The 18,956-nt window shown below is 43.8% G+C and overlaps 2 protein-coding genes across 2 annotated transcripts; both read left to right on the top strand.

The window, feature by feature from the left end:
• The first annotated feature begins 2,604 nt into the window (after window positions 1-2,604).
• On the top strand, window positions 2,605-4,191 carry LOC132240681 (ATP-dependent RNA helicase DDX39A-like). The gene has a single exon (XM_059708178.1). It carries the CDS (start codon window positions 2,826-2,828, stop codon window positions 4,110-4,112), a length of 1,287 nt encoding a protein of 428 aa, XP_059564161.1. The 5' UTR covers window positions 2,605-2,825; the 3' UTR covers window positions 4,113-4,191.
• Window positions 4,192-16,927: 12,736 nt separating this feature from the next.
• LOC132240679 (speckle-type POZ protein-like) lies at window positions 16,928-18,216 on the top strand. The gene has a single exon (XM_059708176.1). The coding sequence runs from the start codon at window positions 17,092-17,094 to the stop codon at window positions 18,214-18,216; it is 1,125 nt and encodes a 374-aa protein (XP_059564159.1). The 5' UTR covers window positions 16,928-17,091.
• The last annotated feature ends 740 nt before the right edge of the window (window positions 18,217-18,956 follow it).

The raw sequence follows: 18,956 nt of genomic DNA, 5'->3' as shown, positions 1-18,956 counted from the left end.
AACCCAATCCAAGAGGTGGCTATTGATTTACACACTCTGTCATTTAAATAGTAAAAACGGGGGAATTTGCCGGAAGCTGGTCCACCCTTGCTGCTTGACTCAGTCGCTGCAGGGAATAAATATCTGCACAGCTTATGTTTCAAGGGACCTGGCGTATATGGCACATGTTTGCTCCCCCTCTTAGTGCTATGTGTTTTAAACAGGACCACCTCCCCAAGACAGGTTGTTTCCCTAGGTGGGGATTTTTTTCCCTGCAGTTAGGGATGAACAGGACTAAGGAAGGGAATCTACACTAATAAAAGAGAAACATGGTAATTTGCGTATGACTGCTACCCTTTTCATTGGCTAATCAGCGAGATATGCAAATTAACTGTCAGCCAAGATGGCGGCGGGCACCCAGGCAGCTTGAAATAACATGAGGCTTGCTTGCTTCAGTGATAGAGGATCGTTGGAGGAAACCAACGTTCCCCGCCTGCGGCTGCAGGCCTCTGAGTGGGCAGTTTAAGAAACATTGTAACAAATACCATCGGACTTCAACCAGCATTTTCACAACATTGTAAGCAAAGGCCAGAAACCTACTTTCAGCCATGGAGGCCTAAGAGCTGGAGCCAAGCCTCAAGGTCAAGCTGGCCCAGAATAATAAAAACAAAAAGAATAAAAGGAGCGGTTGGGAACTTCAGTCACTCCCAGCCAGAAAACAGCCCTCAGCCCCTCTCCCAGACTGGCCAGGCACCCCAGTGGGGTCCCCCACCCTGATCCAGGACACCCTTCAGGGCAAACCAGCCGGCCCCACCCATGCACCAGGCCTCTACCCTGTATAGTAAAAGGGTAATATGCCTCCCGGCACCGGGATCAGTGTGACAGGGGCCAGCGCCCAAACCCCCTGATCGCCCAGAGGCTCTGTGTGTGACAGGGGGCGGTGCCCCAACCCCCTGAGCAGCCCTGCCCTGTGCCTGATAAGGGGGAGCTCCCCAACCCACACCCCCCTGCTCTGTGTGTGACGGGGTAGAGCCATAACCTCCCCATCAGCCCTGTACTGAGTGTGAGAGTGGCGGCGCCCAAACCCCCTGATCGGCCCTGCTCTGTGGGTGATAGAGTGTGGTGCCCCAACCCCCTGATGGGCCCTGCCTTGTGCGTGACAGGGAGTGGTGCCACAAACTCCCCATCGAACCTGCCTTGAGTGTGGCAGGGGACGGTGACCCAACCTACCAATTGGCCCTACCCTGAGCGTGACTGAGGGTGGCATCACAACCTCCCAATCTGCCCTGCTCTGTGCATGACGGGGCAGCCCCCCAACTCCCCAATCGGCCCTGCTCTGAGCCCGACCAGTGGCTGCACCTAGGGATTGGGCCTGCCCTCTGCCACCCGGGAGCAGGCCTAAGCCAGCAGGTCGTTATCTCCCGAGGGGTCCCAGACTGCGAGAGGGCACAGGCCGGTCTGAGGGACTCCCCCCCGGCCCCCAGACTGCACAAATTTTTGTGCACCCGGCCTCTAGTAAATCCATAAAACCCCTTAACTAAGTGCCAGGTGGGTAGTTAATCACTTTAACTACTAACAATCATGCTTAAGCTACATAATCTTTACTTAGGATAATCTCCTTCAGTTACCTCCTTGTAGCTTAATAGAACAATAGAGTAACCTTGGAATGGAGATAAGAAACACCCTAGCCTTTGAAATAGAATGGATAGGATTAAAATCAACTGGTATAAATACAAATGTAACAGGACAATAAAGAGAGAACCAACTATGCTGATTATCTGAAAAAAAAAATTCATAAATCAAAATCCTATTGCCCCAGCCAATGGGATTAGGAGCTGGAGCTTTGGGATTGGGTTAGGTCCTGAGGGTGGAGCCCTCATGATGAGATTTGTGCCCGTATAAAGGAGGCCTGAGAGAGCTGCCTGCCATATTCCCCAAGTGAGAATACAAGAAGTCAGAAGTCTACAATTGGAAGAGGGCCTGCACCGACTGACCGACCAACCATACAGGTACCATTGTAAGATATGATTTTTGCCTTCATAGTTCATAGTGAGTCCCATGTGGTGTGAACTGTTCTAGTCATGTGCAGTAGGACCACTTTGCACCTTGTAATATTTGAAAATTAGTTTGATTGTGACACTAGCAATGGATAGAATCTTGAATTCATTGCTTTCATCAAATTTGATTTAATTTTAAAGGTAACATTAAAGGATGATTGTTGGAATTGGCAACTGATGAAAGATTGAAAATGAATAGTGAAAATATATTACTTATTTCATTTTAGATAAAAGTTAAAAACGAATATTCGTAGCTTGCTGAAATTACTTTAGATATTCATCTTCCAAATATTGTATTTCAACTGTAATTGAAAAAAAATCCCAAAACTCTTCTTTCATTTGCATCAATTTATCTTTGTGAGACTGTTTTCTCTATTATGGATATAAAAACAAAACAGAGGAACAGTTCAGATACATTACCCTCTTGATTTCGGCTATGTTAGAATAATACCAGGAGGAAATTCATTTGAAACTTTAAAAACTTTAGTTATTGAAATATGGGGTGTTTGTTCAAAGCTTTCTGTACACTTATGATTGTTAAATGAAGAGTTAGGATAGTCAAAAGACTGCTTAGCAGCTTATACTACCTACATTTTCAAGGAACAATATGTGTAGTTTTTATAATTACTTTTTTCCTTTCATTTATTCTGATTGTGTTTACTGGAATGAAATTTTATGTTTTCTGCAGCTAATAATTAAAAATAGGGGCTTGTGATCCAACGCAGGAGGCAGGAAGCGCTCTAGCTCGTGTCGACTCTCGGGGCGTGCGGAGGCGAAAGGGGAACCAGTATGATGGCGGAACAGGATGTAGAAAACGTGCTTCTGGATTATGAGGAAGATGAAGAGCCCCAGGCTCCTCCAGAGAGCACCCCAGCACCCCCCAAGAAAGATGTCAAGGGGTCCTACGTTTCCATCCACAGCTCTGGCTTCCGGGACTTTCTGCTGAAGCCTGAGCTCCTGAGGGCCGTAGGGGACTGTGGCTTTGAGCATCCATCTGAGGTTCAGCACCAGTGTATTCCCCAAGCCATCCTGGGCATGGATGTCCTGTGCCAGGCCAAGTCTGGAATGGGCAAGACTGCAGTCTTCGTGCTGGCCACCCTACAGCAGATCGAGCCCGTCAACGGACAGGTGGCTGTCCTGGTCATGTGCCACACTCGGGAGCTGGCCTTTCAGATCAGGAAGGAGTATGAGCGCTTCTCCAAGTACATGCCCAGTGTCAAGGTGTCCGTGTTCTTCGGGGGTCTTTCCATCAAGAAGGACGAAGAGGTGCTGAAGAAGAGCTGTCCCCATGTCGTGGTGGGGACCCCAGGCCGCCTCTTGGCACTCGTGCGCAACAGCAGCCTCAACCTGAGAAACGTGAAGCACTTCGTGCTGGACGAGTGTGACAAGATGCTGGAGCAGCTGGACATGCGGCGGGATGTACAGGAGATCTTTCGCCTGACGCCACACGAGAAGCAGTGCATGATGTTCAGTGCCACGCTGAGCAAGGAGATCCGGCCCGTCTGCAGGAAGTTCATGCAAGATCCCATGGAGGTGTTGGTGGACGACGACACCAAGCTCACGCTGCATGGGCTGCAGCAGTACTATGTCAAGCTCAAAGACAGCGACAAGAACCGTAAACTCGTCGACCTCCTGGACGTGCTAGAGTTTAACCAGGTGGTGATCTTCGTGAGGTCGGTGCAGCGCTGCATGGCCCTGGCCCAGCTACTTGTGGAACAGAGCTTCCCGGCCATCGCCATCCACAGGGCCATGGCCCAGGAGGAGCGCCTAGCACGCTATCAGCAGTTCAAGGACTTTCAGCAGCGGATCCTGGTGGCCACCAATCTGTTTGGCCGAGGGATGGACATTGAGCGAGTCAACATCGTCTTCAATTATGACATGCCTGACGACTCGGACACCTCCCTCCACCGGGTGGCCCGGGCCGGGCGCTTTGGCACCAAAGGCCTGGCTATCACTTTTGTGTCTCATGACAATGATGCCAAAATCCTCACTGATGTTCAGGGTAGGTTTGAAGTCAATGTGGCGGAGTTTCCTGAAGAAATGGACATCTCCACATACATGGAGCAGAGCCCGTAACCACACACCTGACATCCCCGAGCCACCCTGCTTCCCACGTGCTGCTTCAAGTCCTCTTTCTAGGCGACAGTGGGGCTTTCTTTTTCTCTTCAAACACTGTGCATTTCTGCAACAATAAATTTGTATTGTGGAAAAATAAATAAAGATATGGGCTTGTATTTTGCTTCTTTCCCCCATTTTTCAAGTCATTCAATATGTATAGAATGCTAGATTTATAGAAACATTCCAACTATTATACAGAGAATTCTTGTCTACCCCTCACCAGTTTTCCCTAATGTTCCATTCACATGGAACATTTGTTAAAACTAAGACGTCTGCATATTATTATTCACTAAGCTGCAAATTTTATTCAGATTTCACCAATTTTTTGTTATAACGCACTTTGATGTTCCTGGATCCAATGTAGGATACCACGCTGCATTTAACATCTAGTAATTTTGTCAGAAAATATAGCTAAATGAAAATATCAAAGAAAATTGTATTCTGTTCGGATTTATTCTAAGAATTAGCGTGCTGCAGTTATAATCAGAATTAGGTTAAAATATGGAAAAATAAAATTTTAATCCTATTATTTTCTTTCAATTTTCAAACTGGAGTGCCAATCAGACCATTTCTTACAAAATTTACTACCAAATTTACGTCCCATTTGTAGAAATTTAACTTTAACCAGTTTTTTGTTTTATGCTTCCAACTATGCTTAGATAACTACAATAGATGGTTAGTGAGGCTTCCTTAAAATACGTAAAAGAGTATGTGACTAGGATCTGTGGATTAAAATGTAAGTTTGATGTCTGTATAATCAGTGGATGCCAGGGTCCAGCCCCAGCGGGTCCAGGGGTCCCCAAAGGTGTAGACAGAGTCGGCGAAGAAGGAAGGGCACGGAGACAGCGTTCAGTTGATCAGCAGCCTAGCCAGGATCTCCAGCCAAGTTCTGGTCTGGATCTCCAGAGAGGTTCTGCTTCGGATTTCCAGCGAGGTTCTGTAGCCATGTTCCCTCACTAGGTTCTCCAGCCAGGTTCTGTCCAGGCTCTCCAGTCAGGTTCTCCTGCCAATCTCTGTAGTCAGGTTCAGTCCAGGATCCCTTGCCATGTTCTCCCGCTAGGCTCTGTCTCTAGGCTCCGAGTAGATTCTGTCTTCTTGATTCTGTTCTAAGTTCTGAGTGTTTCTGTCTTGTTACAACTGTATTTATACCAGTTGATTCAATCCTATCAATCTCTATTACAAAGGTTAGGGCGTTTCTTATCTCCATTCCAGGGAGAAAAGATTATGTAGTTTAAGCATGATTGTTCGTAGTTAAAGGGATTAATTACCCGCCTGGCACTTAGTTGAGGGGTTTTATTCCCTCCCTAACTTCAGGGGAAAATCCCTACCTGGGGATTCAACCTTTCTCGGAGAGGTGACTTTGGTTAAAACACAGCGCCAAGAAGGTGAGCAAACATATTAAGAAAAGTATGCCATATATGCCAGGTCCCTTGAAACAGCAAGGATGGACCAGCTCCCAGTAAGTGGAACTGTAAGTAATATGCATATTATTCTTTGAGCTACAAGTTAAATAAATGAATAAAGCAAGACTAGTTTTGATAGAGTGTAGAACCCACAGATGAAGCACTGTCAGATGGTAATTATTCTCTGCCTGCCCCTTGTTGCACAAATATATACTTTCACACAGATATGCAGCACTGTAGTAAAAAAAAGATTTTCATTCATTTTAGGATATTCTATTTCACCAATATCACTTTTATAATGTTAAAAAATGAGCCCCAATGGATATGTAGCTTATATGTTGGAGGTGAGGCACATTTCCATTATTTGGTTCAATAAATAACTCTCCTAATGTCTAGGAGAATTAACATTTTCCAAGAAGCCAAATGCACCCTTTTCTTCAAAAATTTTCACTGAACTGTGGCAGTTAGCTAGTGTCACAGAATTGCTGTGTGGCACACAACACTGCACATTTCTTTCTCAGGTGCCTGAAGGCTCGGCTAGGTTGACCTTTACTGGGAATGAAATCCTGGGCTGATACTCCAACCAGTGCGCTCAAACAGCCAGGGCTGTTGTCATATATTAATGTAAGAATACCTTGACCACTACTCTTTATTTTAAAAACCTCACCCAATAGTATCTTTATTTATTCTGGAGAGAGAGAGAGAGAAAGAGAGAGAAAAGGGAAAGATTGATAGGTTGCCTCCCATATTTACTCTAACCAGGGATAGAACCCGCAACCTGGGTATGTGCCCTGACCAGGACTCAAACTCTTTCCCTGAGATCACAAATAGTACCCCCTTGCTCTAAAATCGCTGCTCTGGTGCTTGGAGCATAGCTCAGTGGTTGAGCCTCAACTTATGAGTCAGGGGGTAATGGTTCCATTCTGGGTGGAGGCACATGCCTGGGTTGCAGGCTTGATCCCCAGTGGGAGGCATGCAGGAAGCAGCCAATTAATGATTCTCTCTCATCATTAATGTTTCTATCTCTCTCTCCCCTTCTATGCCTCTCTGAAATCATAGAAAAGAAAAAATAGCTGCTTTGTCATGCCATGGCTGTGGCTGTGGCTGTGGCTGTGGCCTTGACATCACAGATATTGTTAACATGTTGTAAAAATTAACAGTCAAATTAACCATCTGGGTGCTCCCTGCACAAGTCCTTAAGTGAAACTTTTCTTGACACCCACCTCTATCCAGCCTGCTGCCTACTCTGAAAATCACTTTGGTCTCCTTTAACTACTTAGTTTATGACTCACTGTAACAAGATGGAAACCCACATCAATGGGGGAAAATGACAAAGGAAGAATATTTGTAAATGAATAATTCCTATCTGGACTCTGCCAAAACTTGCTACTTAAACCTGGATGCATCCCATCCTCGATATATTTCTCACTAAATAAACCAACTGTGGGAATGCAGAGATTGTGTAAGAAATGGGAATTGCAACCTTGACTCTAAACCTTTTGCAACAAATGCCAGTATATACTCAAAGTAGATGAAGTTACTAAGTTAGTACAGTTATGATTTTTAAAAATAGTCTGGAACTCCAAAAGCACAATTACTCTCTCCTGGGGGACATAATTGTTCAAAATAAAGCCAAAGGCCATTTTTCCTTCTATTTATTAACCACTTTTTCTAGCAGCAACTTTTCCTCAGTTAAGTACAAGAATTTTGTTTACTAAGGAAATATAAATTAGTCCATCCCAGCCAGTGTGGATCAGTGGTTGGGCATCAACCCCTGCCCCAGAGCTCACTGGTTGGATTCCTGGGGAGGGCACTGGCCCAGGGTGTGGGCTCCATCTGCACTGGGATATGTGCAGGAGGCAGCCAATAAATGTTTCTCTCTCATCAATGTCTCTCTTTTTGTATCTCTCCCTTCTTCTCTCTGAAATCAATTTAAAAAGACAAAGCAAAACACATGTAACAGCAACAAAAGAGAGATTAGTTTGAGTTCATCAAAATTAGAAGCTTAAAATAGTTCTGGGATATAATTAAAGTTAAATTGCCTGAAATTACATGACATAATGAAAATCAAAGTCAAATATCTTGAGCCAAGTGAGTGACTGGCATTGAGTGTTAGCTGGGATATTAGAGCCTTCAGGACCCAGCACCTGGAGCTATAGATTTGGGTGAAGTGCCTGAAACTCAAGCTATTTGGAAAAAGAAGGATCAGCAGAAGAGGGATTGATCTTTATGCAGAAGAAAAGGGGGCGGGAGGGGGATGGAGTTGATTAAATTGTTAAGTAACTTCTCCAGGTTGTGGGAGCTTTCCTGGGTCTGCTTTCCATGTGTGTCACATGCCTACAAAGCCTGTCCTGCTCTAGACACAGTCATTGAGTCACATTTTGCTTAGACCGTTGTGTCTCCAGGGCAGAGGAAGAAACTCCTGATTTTCTTCCCTCAGAAAAATGGGATCAGACCTCCCACAAAGTTCCCTATAGAGCTCACCTGTGCCATCTGCCTGAATTACTGTATAGACCCAGTCACCATGGGCTGTGGGCACAGCTGCTATTGTTCCTGTCTCTAGGTATCCTGGGAGAAAGCTCTACTTGCTGTCCTGTGTGCAGGGAACCATCAGAGCAGAAAATCTTCAAAACCAATATTATCCTGAAAAATGTGGTTTCCATTTGCCAGAAAAGCCAGTCTGTGGCAATTCCTGAGCTCTGAGGACAATGGGTGTGGGATGCACAAGGAGACAAGCAGATCTTCTGTGAAAATGACAGGAGCCTGCTGTTGCACTGCTCTAGCGTTCAGGAGCACCAGGCTCTCAGACAGGGCTCCGGGGAAGAGACTGGTGAGGAACACAGGGTGAGTGGTGCCCTCAGAGCACTTAGAATGCTGGAGGAGAGCACAGCAAAGAGATGAGGGTTCCATCTCCTCCTTTCTAATGGCATTGATAACCACTTCAGACTCAATAATGAAGCTGTGAGGAAATGCAGTGGTTTACCTGTCTTCATGGACTCTGCAATTAAATATGGAACTGCCATTGGACCCAGTGATCCTAATTCAAGGAATATATCCCAAAAAACCAGAAACCAGAAAGAATGTATGCACCCCTATGTTCATAGCAGCACAATTTACAATAGCTAAGATCTGGAAACAGCCCAAGTGCACATCAGTAGATAAGTGGATAAAAAAGCTGTGGCACCTTTATAGCATGGAATACTAGGCAGCAGTGAAAACAGGAGGATTTCTTACCCTTTGAGACAGCATGGAGGGTAATGGAGAATATTACACTAAGAAAAATAAGCCATTCAAGAGAGATAAGTATCACATGATGTCAGTCATATGTGGAATCTAATTTATCAAAATAGAGTGATGAATAGAGTGGATCCAGAGACATAGAAGCATGAAAAAGTGTTTGGAATCTTGGAGGGAAATCAGGGTAAGGTTGTGGGTGGGTAATGATGAACCAAAGAACTAGAAGGCATGTATGCACATAACCCATGGACACAGACAACAGGGTGATGAAGCCCTGGGCAGCGGACTGGCGCGAGCTGGAGGGGTTCAATGGGGGGAAAAAAGGGACATATTTAACACTTTCAATATTAAGTTTACAAAAGAAGACCATGGTGGCAGTGACAGGCACACATATCCTGGGCTTGCTTTCCCCTTTGTGACCTCTCGCCAGGGCTCTGCTTGCTGGGAGTAGGGCTTTTCCTGAGCTCTCCACTTTCTGAGGACTGGTTTCCTGATTTGTAACTGGCAGGCTCCATGGAGAGTGCCTGGGGAGGAGAGAACCCTCCGGGCACCTGCTGTTTCCTGCTCTTCACCTCAGTCAGGCTCAGCGGCCTCCTGGGCATTTTTCCCACTCCTGCCTGGTTTCCTGGCAGCTGCAGGTTTTCTGTGCTGGGGGAGCTCAGGGGGCTAACCTGCACTCAGGGCCGTGTGGGGGTCACAGAGCTCCGCTCAGAGGCCTTGCAGGCACTGGTGCCTGCCCCTCTCCAGCTCTGAGCTGCGCTTTCCTGTCCACATCAGGCCATCATCACCATCAGCCTCCCAAGGCTTCCTCACCATCTTTACTGGGTTCTTCCTATCAGTGCTTTCCCATTGACTGATGTATCTCCAGGGTTGGAACAGAGAAGGGACCCTGAGCCCCTTTGCAGCCCACACCTCCACTCACTGTGCTCCCTGGTACTTCTGAGCTTTCTGCCCCGACCCCACTCACCTCCAGGGAAGTGTTTGCATCCTATTGATGCCCTTCAGGCAACAAGGCTGTGCCACCATATCTCCCTTTGCTAGGCCAGCTAGTTAATGCTCCCTCACCTACTTCACCTTTGAAACAGTCTCCTATTGATTCTCTAAATCTCCCATCTCCTACCGCCCCCTCTCCAGTCACACCACCCAGTGTGTTTACAGGGTTTTCCTCTGCTTTGCCTTCATATGAGTAGGATTTCCGGGAGTCATGTCTAAACAGACGCCATCTAATATTTAGAGAAATAAACAAACTCATTCTTTAAATTGATCTGGAATGAAAGAATATGGAAGATTCATCATGAAAATTACATAGCGAAAGGCCTGGATATATTACTGTAGAGCTATAGGACATGAAACACTGTAGAGTTGGGAATAAAAAGATTCTCTCTTAGCCTTTCCCCTTTTTCATTATAATGAGTGCAGTCTCCTGAGGAGGCTCCAGTCCCTTGCTACCAACAGTCCCTTCTACACCTGGCCTTTTGTAAACTCCTGGAAAGCCTCTCATTTTATTTCCTAAAGTCCCTCCTGGTCCCTGAGCCATGGCTGCTCCTGACACTTTCCAGGGCTAGTGGAGCCTAAGGGCTTTCCTCAGCCCCTCTTGAGAGCCAGCGCTTGGGCAATGGGAGCTGTTTCCTCTCACAAGTCCCAGGAACTAGTGTCTGAGGAGTTGCCCCTGCAAGAGCTGGGTTCTCTGTTACTGGCCCCACCCACAGGTAACTCCCTGCAGGAGAGCTCAGGCAAATGGGTATTTCTCTGGCTTGGTCCAAGGACACCAGAGGGCCCTGCTCCCCATCTAGGCCTTGAGCTGGATTACTTGGACCCCACTAGTAGCTAGATGCAGGACCAGGGACAGTACCTATCTTCTTAATCTTGGCAGTGACCTGCCCTGGACCACAGGTGCACTGCCCCTGAGGTAGATTTCAGAGATGCGAGTTCCCTTCCATGGCTCCTCTGGGATCCAGGGACTAACTTCACCTTGATATACTCAATATTTTCCAGTAGACGGATTTGAACATATAATAAAATATTTTTCAAAAAAGAAACCAAGCACCTTAGGTGGTTTGGCTCAGTGGATAGAGCATTGGATTTCGGACTGGGTTAGTCTGGGATGTGATTCAGGTCAAGGGCACTTACCTGGGATGCTAGCTCCTCCCAGGCCAGGACCCTGGTTGGGCCCATGCAGCAGGCAACTAATTGATGTGTACTCTCACATAGATATTTCTCTCCATCTTTTTCTTTCTTTTCCATTCTCTCTAAAAATCAATGAAAAAATATCCTTGTGACTCCCTAAAAAAAAATAAATAAATAAAAAAATAAAAAATTCAAAAATATCCTCAGATGAGGATTTAAAAGAACAAAACAAAAACAGCAACTTGAATTATTATCAGTCTCATTATCTAACAAGAAAAAAGGATAAGTGTAATCCACAGAACTTACTAATAATAGAATGACAGATTAGCCTTTTTAAACTGAAAGATTATTTACATACCATAAGCAAATACTACCAACAACCATCATAACTCTCCATGCACAGACAGTCCCAGCCCCCTTAACATCCCTTCAGTAACCTCCAGGTGGGCTGGCCATCCTCAAGTGGTGGTGGCAGAACGTTAAGTATAGATGAGATGAGTGGCAGTAGACAATGCTCAAATTCTGGACCACAAATCAGGTCATAGTAAGCCAAGACCCTGACAGACCCTCTCTGGCTCCTCCATTCTGCAGCAACTAGGACAGGACTATGGAATCTCAGCCAAAGGAGAGCTGCTGTGTGTACAAGCATATGTTTGTGTGTGTGGAGGTGGCATGCCTGGATAGACAAGCTGAAATCTATTCCCCCCCCCAAATCCCCACTCTTACTAGGGCTTTGGTTCACTTTCTAAATGTTTTAAAAAAGCAAAAAGATAACCGATAAATAGAAAGAAAAATATTTTAAATACATATGTATCTTAAAGGATTTGTATCCAAAGAACTCTTATAGTTCAAAAATAAGACCAAAAATCCAATGATCATTGTACAATTTAGAGACTTGAGTAGGCACTCCACTAAAGAATATGGATGGATAGCTACCAAGGACATTGTCTTAGCATATTTTTACTTCTATAGCAAAAAGACAGTAGACTGGGTGGTTTATAAACAACATCATTGTGTTCCTCACAGTTGTGGGGGCTGAAAAGGTCAAGGTCAATATGCTGGCTGAATCAGTTCCTGGGAAAGTCCTATTTCCTGTTTTATACACAGCTGTTTTCTCTTCCAGTTTTAACAATTAGGAGAGGTGAGGGAGCTTTCTGAAGTCTCCTTCATAAGGGCACTAATCCTATTCATGAGGGCTCCAGCCTCATAAGCTAATCACCTCCCAAAGGCCTTTTAAACCTATCAAATGTTTTAGGTAGCTGACGAGTAAAGAATGAAATTGTGATTTATTGAGATTCTAAATCCACTGCAGTTGTCTGGGTTACCCTATCTTACATAAACTCAAGGTCACTGCTTGCGGGGGGAGGGGGGAAGCTGAGATATATCTTCTTAGACCAGTGGTTCTCAACCTTCCTAATGCCGTGACCCTTCAGTACAGCTAGTCTTGTTGTGGAGACCTCCAACCATAAAAATTTTAATTGCTACTTCATAACTGTAATTTTGCTACTGTTATGAAGCATAATGTAAATATCTGATATGCAGGATGTATTTTCATTGCTACAAATTGAACATAATTAAAGCATAGTGATTAATCACAAAACAATATGAAATTATATATGTGTTTTCTGATGGTCTTAGGCGGCCCTGTGAAAGGGTCTGTCGACCCCCAAAGCTTTTACGGCCCACAGGTTGAGAACCGCTGTCTTAGACAGACTTTTATACCCTGTGACTATGACAGTTTACCTCTTCTTTTACACAAATATTCCCCCCCATAATATGGAAGCTGTTATATGTGTGCTATGTAGATATGAAAGTAATTGAGGTGATAATGCCTACAATACTAATTTTTTTTTAGTGAGGTGTGTACCTCCTTTATTGACTAAAACACCTTTTAAGAGTCCTAGTCACAGACTCATTTAAAAACCAACTTCCCATTACATACACATGTATATGCACATACATTTTTTAAGTTATTGAACCATTAATGGTATTGGTCTGTCTGGTGACATGGGACATAGTGACAACATTATGTTTTTCAACACATGAATATGGGATATTTCCATTTACAGGACTCATAATTCTTTCCTCTGTTGTTGTTTTTCTCCAATAGTGTTTTATAGTTTATATACACAGAATTATATAACTTTTATTAGATTTCATTTTAGGAATTTCAGTTTCTGAGCATATAACATGCATTGTAAATTTCCTTTCCATTTTTTTTTGTTTGTTTAGAAGAAATTCACTGATCTCGTTTCTTCCTAACTTCATAAATTATAGATTTCAGGAAAATTTCTAATTATGCAATCATGCTGAGTTAATAATATAAATTATTATAGCTTTCTTTCCTCTTAGAGTTATTTCTTTCACGTGTCTAATTGTATTGAATAGGAATCCATCATTGTGTTGAATATGTGTGGTAACAGCAGATATTCTGTTGTTTATTAATAAATTTTTATTGATTTCAGAGAAGGGAAGAGGAGATAGAAACATCGATGATGAGAGGCAATCTTCGGTTTTATTGCACTTGCACACTGCCCACTGGGGATGGAGCCCACAACCCAGGCATGTGTGCTGACAGAGAATGAACCTATGACCTCTTATTCCCAGGGCCCATGCTAAATGGCTGAGCACCATCAGAAGGCTTAGTCCAATGTTTTCGAGCTTGCACATGGCAGCGGAGTAGCTATTTCCTGCTTATTGCCCCTCTCATGCTTAGCCATAGCAGGGATTCAAGCCTCTTTATACCTATTTTGTCATAGTTTTCCTGGGGCCTTTTTCTGGGGAAAGATGAGGGGGAAGGATCCTCAGTTCAGTCATCTGCTTTTCATTTTCTTCTTTAGTTGTACACAGCAGATCCCTCTTCCTTATTTGAGCCCTTGGGAATTTTTTATTTCTCTGTGCATTCATTTATCATTTCCACTAAACTATAATCTGCAGATTCTAGGGCTTTTGCCTTACCTTTGAAGATTGGGTTTGGGCTAAGGGAATGGAGAAGGTATTATGGTACATAGCAAAACTTAGTTACTATATTTATGTATTTTGATAAATATTTTTTTAGATTGATTTCAGAGAGAGGAAGGGCAGACGGAGAGAGACTAACATCAATGTTGACAGATAATGAGTGATTGGCTGCCTCCTACAAGCCCCCTAAGGGAATCTATCCTGAAACTCTGGCATAAGCACTGACCAAAATTCAAACCAAGTCCATCTGGTTCATTGGTAGAGACTCAACCATTCAACCACACCAGCCAGACTAGTTGCTTTATTTATTTATTTATTTATTTATTTATTTATTTTTTAATTAAATCTTTATTGTTCAGATTATTACATTTGTTCCTCTTTTTTCCTCCTATAACTCCCCTCCTCCCAGTTCCCGCCCTACCCTCCCCCCTCACTCCCCACCCACTGTCTTCATCCATAGGTGCACGATTTTTGTAAAATATATTTTATTGATTTTTTACAGAGAGGAAGGGATATGCCCTTGACCGGAATCAAACCTGGGACCCATGAGTCCGCAGGCCAACGCTCTATCCACTGAGCCAAACCGGTTAGGGATGTCTATTTATTATTTGAAGTAAGAACCAGATTACAGGGCCTGGGTTATAGAATGTTAAAATGCTCTGTGACAGAATGAGAAATCTAGGAAATATCAGTGCAAGTGAGTGTTGGAGAAGTTTCTGTGCGGGACAGCAGTAGGTAACAACACTACAGGAGGGCACACGGCCCACAGAATAAATTGATTTTTGCTGAAAAAAGGAAACTTCTTCTGCTATAAGCTTCCGTGGGTGACTTGCAACAAGTTGATAACTGTTTGAGATAATTTTCTGAAAATTAATTAATTTTGGGATCTTGCAGGTCAATGACCCTTCCGTTGGTTTACAATACTGTACATTGAATTAGAGGGCAGCAGCTGCGCCTCTTTCTAGAATATGTGGTCTTTGATGGCTTTTACATTTGTGTTTCCATAAATTTTAAAAGTGGAGTTACTTAGATTTTCACTTCGGAAACTCCTCACAACATTATTTTCATAGATTTTTAAAAATAGGACTTAAATTCCCAAACATTTGATAATGTGGAAAATAATTCATATGGCATCAATAACTTCTTAACTTGTGATGGGTTTCAACAAAACACAGGTAGAATGGCACCTCTTTTAAAAATAATTTTCTACAGCGTCTATGAAGTAGTGACTACAGTTAATACTGAATTGCATATTGAAAAGTTTCATGTTTCTCACCAGAAAACATATTTACATTCTGTTAAGGTGTCAGCCCCCAGGTGTTTTCTATGTGTTGTAACCCTAATTAGCTATCAAACTATAATCTGTATAATCCATGTAAGGTGTTCACTTCCTTTTTTAGATTTTAGCCAATCTCAGCAAGTGGGTGTGGCCTAAGGGGAGTCATATAAAAGGCCCATCTGTGGCAGAGGACACATCACTTCTCCAGAGTAGACTGACTGAAGTTGGAGCTTCTGGTTGAGTGAAGAGAATTCCTACTGACCCTGATATCCACAGAACTCACCGAGGTGGGAGCACTCATAGTAGACTCTGGTGAGTATGGAATTTAGAATAAATATGTTTTTATTTTTTTTGAGTAAATAGGTCAAAAAATGCCTACTTTATCTTATTACAAATATTTTCAATTTACCTCTCCAATTACTGGGATCTTCTCTAAGTAGAGAAGTAGGTTTCCTAGTTAATTGAAATGACATCAATATTTCAAATATCTGGAATTGGAGCACTTTAATACAGTGATATTTAGTATAATAAGTTATTTCATTATTTTTTATTTTAGTACCATATTGCCACTAGATGTTTTTTAGGTCATAAAAGAGATTTCCCTAATTATGGAAATCATAAACCAACTAAAATGTTTCACATAATGTATGCATGTAAGAATCTACATACACATTAACCTAAAAAAAATGTGTCAATGAGAAAAAACTCATAAAGGTCCGCTTTGCTATTCCTTTAATACCTTCAGTTCCAGGCTATATTTGAAAACTTTAAAATAGATCCCAACCACTGTAAGGCTTCCCAAGAAGTGGCACTAGTCATAATGAGAGACTATCAGACATAGCGATGAACCAGTCATGCTTCCATGAACTGCATCTTAGCATTTCCTAGTGTAGAGATTCCTGTGTTTTTATTTGTTTTAAATTATTTACAGGGAGAATTAAGGAGACAGAGGGAGAGAGATTGAGGTATTGATGAGAAAGACAAAGGGGAATCCATTGCCTCCATCAGGCACCTTGAATGTGTATGAAACCTGAGCCGTGGCTTGTGCCCTGACCAGGAATCTAACCCATGGGCATTTGGTACAGGTGATGTTGCTCCACCCATCTGGTCCACACTGGCCAGGGCTTTAGTTTTGTATTTATTTGTGTATTTAATCCTGAGACTGTATTCAAGTGTAAATACATTAGATTACAGGGGTAAGGAACCTTTTTTCTGCCAAGGGCCATTTGGATATTTATAACATCATTTGAGGGCCATAACAAATGAAATGAAATTATTGATAATTAGCCTGCTGCAATTTGGTCAAACCTTTAAATTACCCCTATGCCTTGGGAGGGCCAGACCAAATGATTTTGGGGGCCTTATATGGACCTCAGGCAGGACGTTCCCCACCTGGGGATTAGAGGATCACTTTAAGAAATGGCTGGCACCCTACCAAAAACTCAATAAATATTCTTCAATGAATCTTAGATATTGTTGAGCATCTGTCTACTATGATAGCATTTAGGTTTTATTTATTTTATTTTTATTTCAGAGGCAAAGGCAGAGGAACAGAGACATAGAAACATCAATGAAGAAAGAGAATCGCTGAATTGCTGCCTCCTGCAAGCCCCACACACTGGGCATCGAGCCTGCAACGTGGCCACCTACCCTGACCTGGTCGCTCAAGCACTGAACCACGCCTGCAAAACAGCATTTATCTTCTGGTGCAACTTTCAGACACTTATTTTCCGAAGCAAAGCCTGGATGTTGTAGAGAGTATGAAGCGAATGCAGAAGGACAGGTACCAGCAGCTGTAGGCCCTGCTCTGAGAGAGTTCCTGTTAGACAAGACAACTTCATCTTCCCACTACTGACATAACGTGGGTGAAAAGAGAACAGAAATCTTTGTCCTCTGACTTTGGAAATCTTGTTTAACTTTCAAACTTGCAATGTCAACGGTTCCAAGTCCGCCACCTCCAGCAGAAATGTCGAGTGGCCCTGCAGCTGAGATCTGGTGCCACACTGAGATCAAGGTAGTGAAATTCTCCCACAGGTGGACCATCAGTAACTTTAGCTTTTGCCCGCAGGAAGTGGGTGAAGTCATTCAAAGTTCAACCTTTTCATCAGAAGCCATTGCTCAACTGAAATGGTGTTTGAGAGTATACCCAAAAGGGGTAGATGCACACAGCAAAGATTACCTGTCACTTTACCTCTTTCTGGTCACTTCTCCAAAGCGTATATTTTTGGCAAAATTCAAACTCTCCATCCTGAATGACAAGGGAGAAGAAATCAAATGTTTGGAGAGTCACCGGGCATATAGCTTTGTACAAGGCAAAGACTGGGGATTCAAGAAATTCATCCGGAGAGATGTTCTCTTGGATGAAGGCAATAGTCTTCTCCCTGATGACAAGCTGACCCTCCTCTGTGAGGTGAGTGTGGTGCCAGATTCCGTCACCATTTCTGGCCAGAATACCACGAAGATGGTGAAGGTGCCTGACTGCCAGCTGGCCCATGAGCTAGGAGGACTTTGGGAAAATTCCTGGTTCACAGACTGCTGTTTTTGTGTTGCTGGCCAGGAATTCCAGGCTCACAAAGCAATCGTAGCAGCTCGTTCTCCAGTGTTTAGGGCCATGTTTGCACACGCAATGGAGGAGACCAAAAAGAATCGGGTTGAAATCATTGACATGGAGCCTGGAGTTTTTAAGGAAATGATGTGCTTCATTTACACGGGGAAGGCTCCGAACCTCGACAAAATGGCTGATGGTTTGCTGGCAGCTGCTGACAAGTATGCCCTGGAGCGTTTGAAGGTCATGTGTGAGGAAGCCCTCAGCAGACAGCTCTCTGAGGAGAATGCTGCAGAAATGCTCACCTTGGCTGACCTCCACAGCGCACATCAACTGAAAACTCAGGCAGTGCATTTCATCCACTCTCATGCTGAGGGTGTCTTGGAGACCGAAGGGTGGCAGGCAATGGTGGCGTCCCATCCCCACTTGGTGGCTGAGATGTACCGCTCTCTGGCTTCAGCACAGGGCGCCTGTCTGGGACCCCCACGCAAGCGCCCAAAGCAGTCCTGAGATCCTGCCTGTTGTAAGCCTCCTTTGATTTTCCAGAAGCCGCAGCCACTGTTGCTGCCATTGAGCACCTGGTAGACAGCACAATCTGTGGAGTTTTCATCTGCTGTCAGGGGCAGTCTGCATCTCCGCCCAAGATTTTTAGATTTATTATTTTCCTTAAAGAAATCTTATTTTCAAATGTATCTTTACTGATTTCAGAGAAGAAGTGGTGGGGAGAGAGGGAGAAACATCAGCGATGAGAGTGAATCTTCCGTAAGCTGATTCCTGCATGCACCCTACTGGCGATCAAACCCACAACCAAGGCATCTACCCTGACCACCAATGGATCCTTGACCTCCTGGGTCATAGACTGACACACACCGACTGAGCAGCACTGGCCAGGCTGAGCATATTTTCTTCCATAGATTTTAGAGCGAGTGCAAAGGAGGGAAGGAAAGACTGAGACTCTGAGAAAGAGAAAGAGATGCAAGGCCCAGACAGATGCATTGCAAGGGATGGAAACTGCAACTCAGATATGCAGCCTTGAGTGGAATCAAACCCCTGACCCTTCAGGTCTGAGCCAAAGCTGTAAACACTGAGACACTGACCAGGGTGAGATAACTCCTACATTGGGCCATAAACATTTAAATTTAGACAAATGCTCAAATGTCTGTCTTTAGGGATTTGCTTGTTCTGCAGATGTTGTGCTCATCTCTGCACTTCACTAGATGTGACAACCCAAACTGCTCGTGTTGTTGTAG

Source organism: Myotis daubentonii, chromosome 9 (genome assembly GCF_963259705.1).
Source record: "Myotis daubentonii chromosome 9, mMyoDau2.1, whole genome shotgun sequence".
NCBI lineage: Eukaryota > Metazoa > Chordata > Mammalia > Chiroptera > Vespertilionidae > Myotis > Myotis daubentonii.
This window is presented reverse-complemented; position numbering and strand designations above follow the sequence as displayed.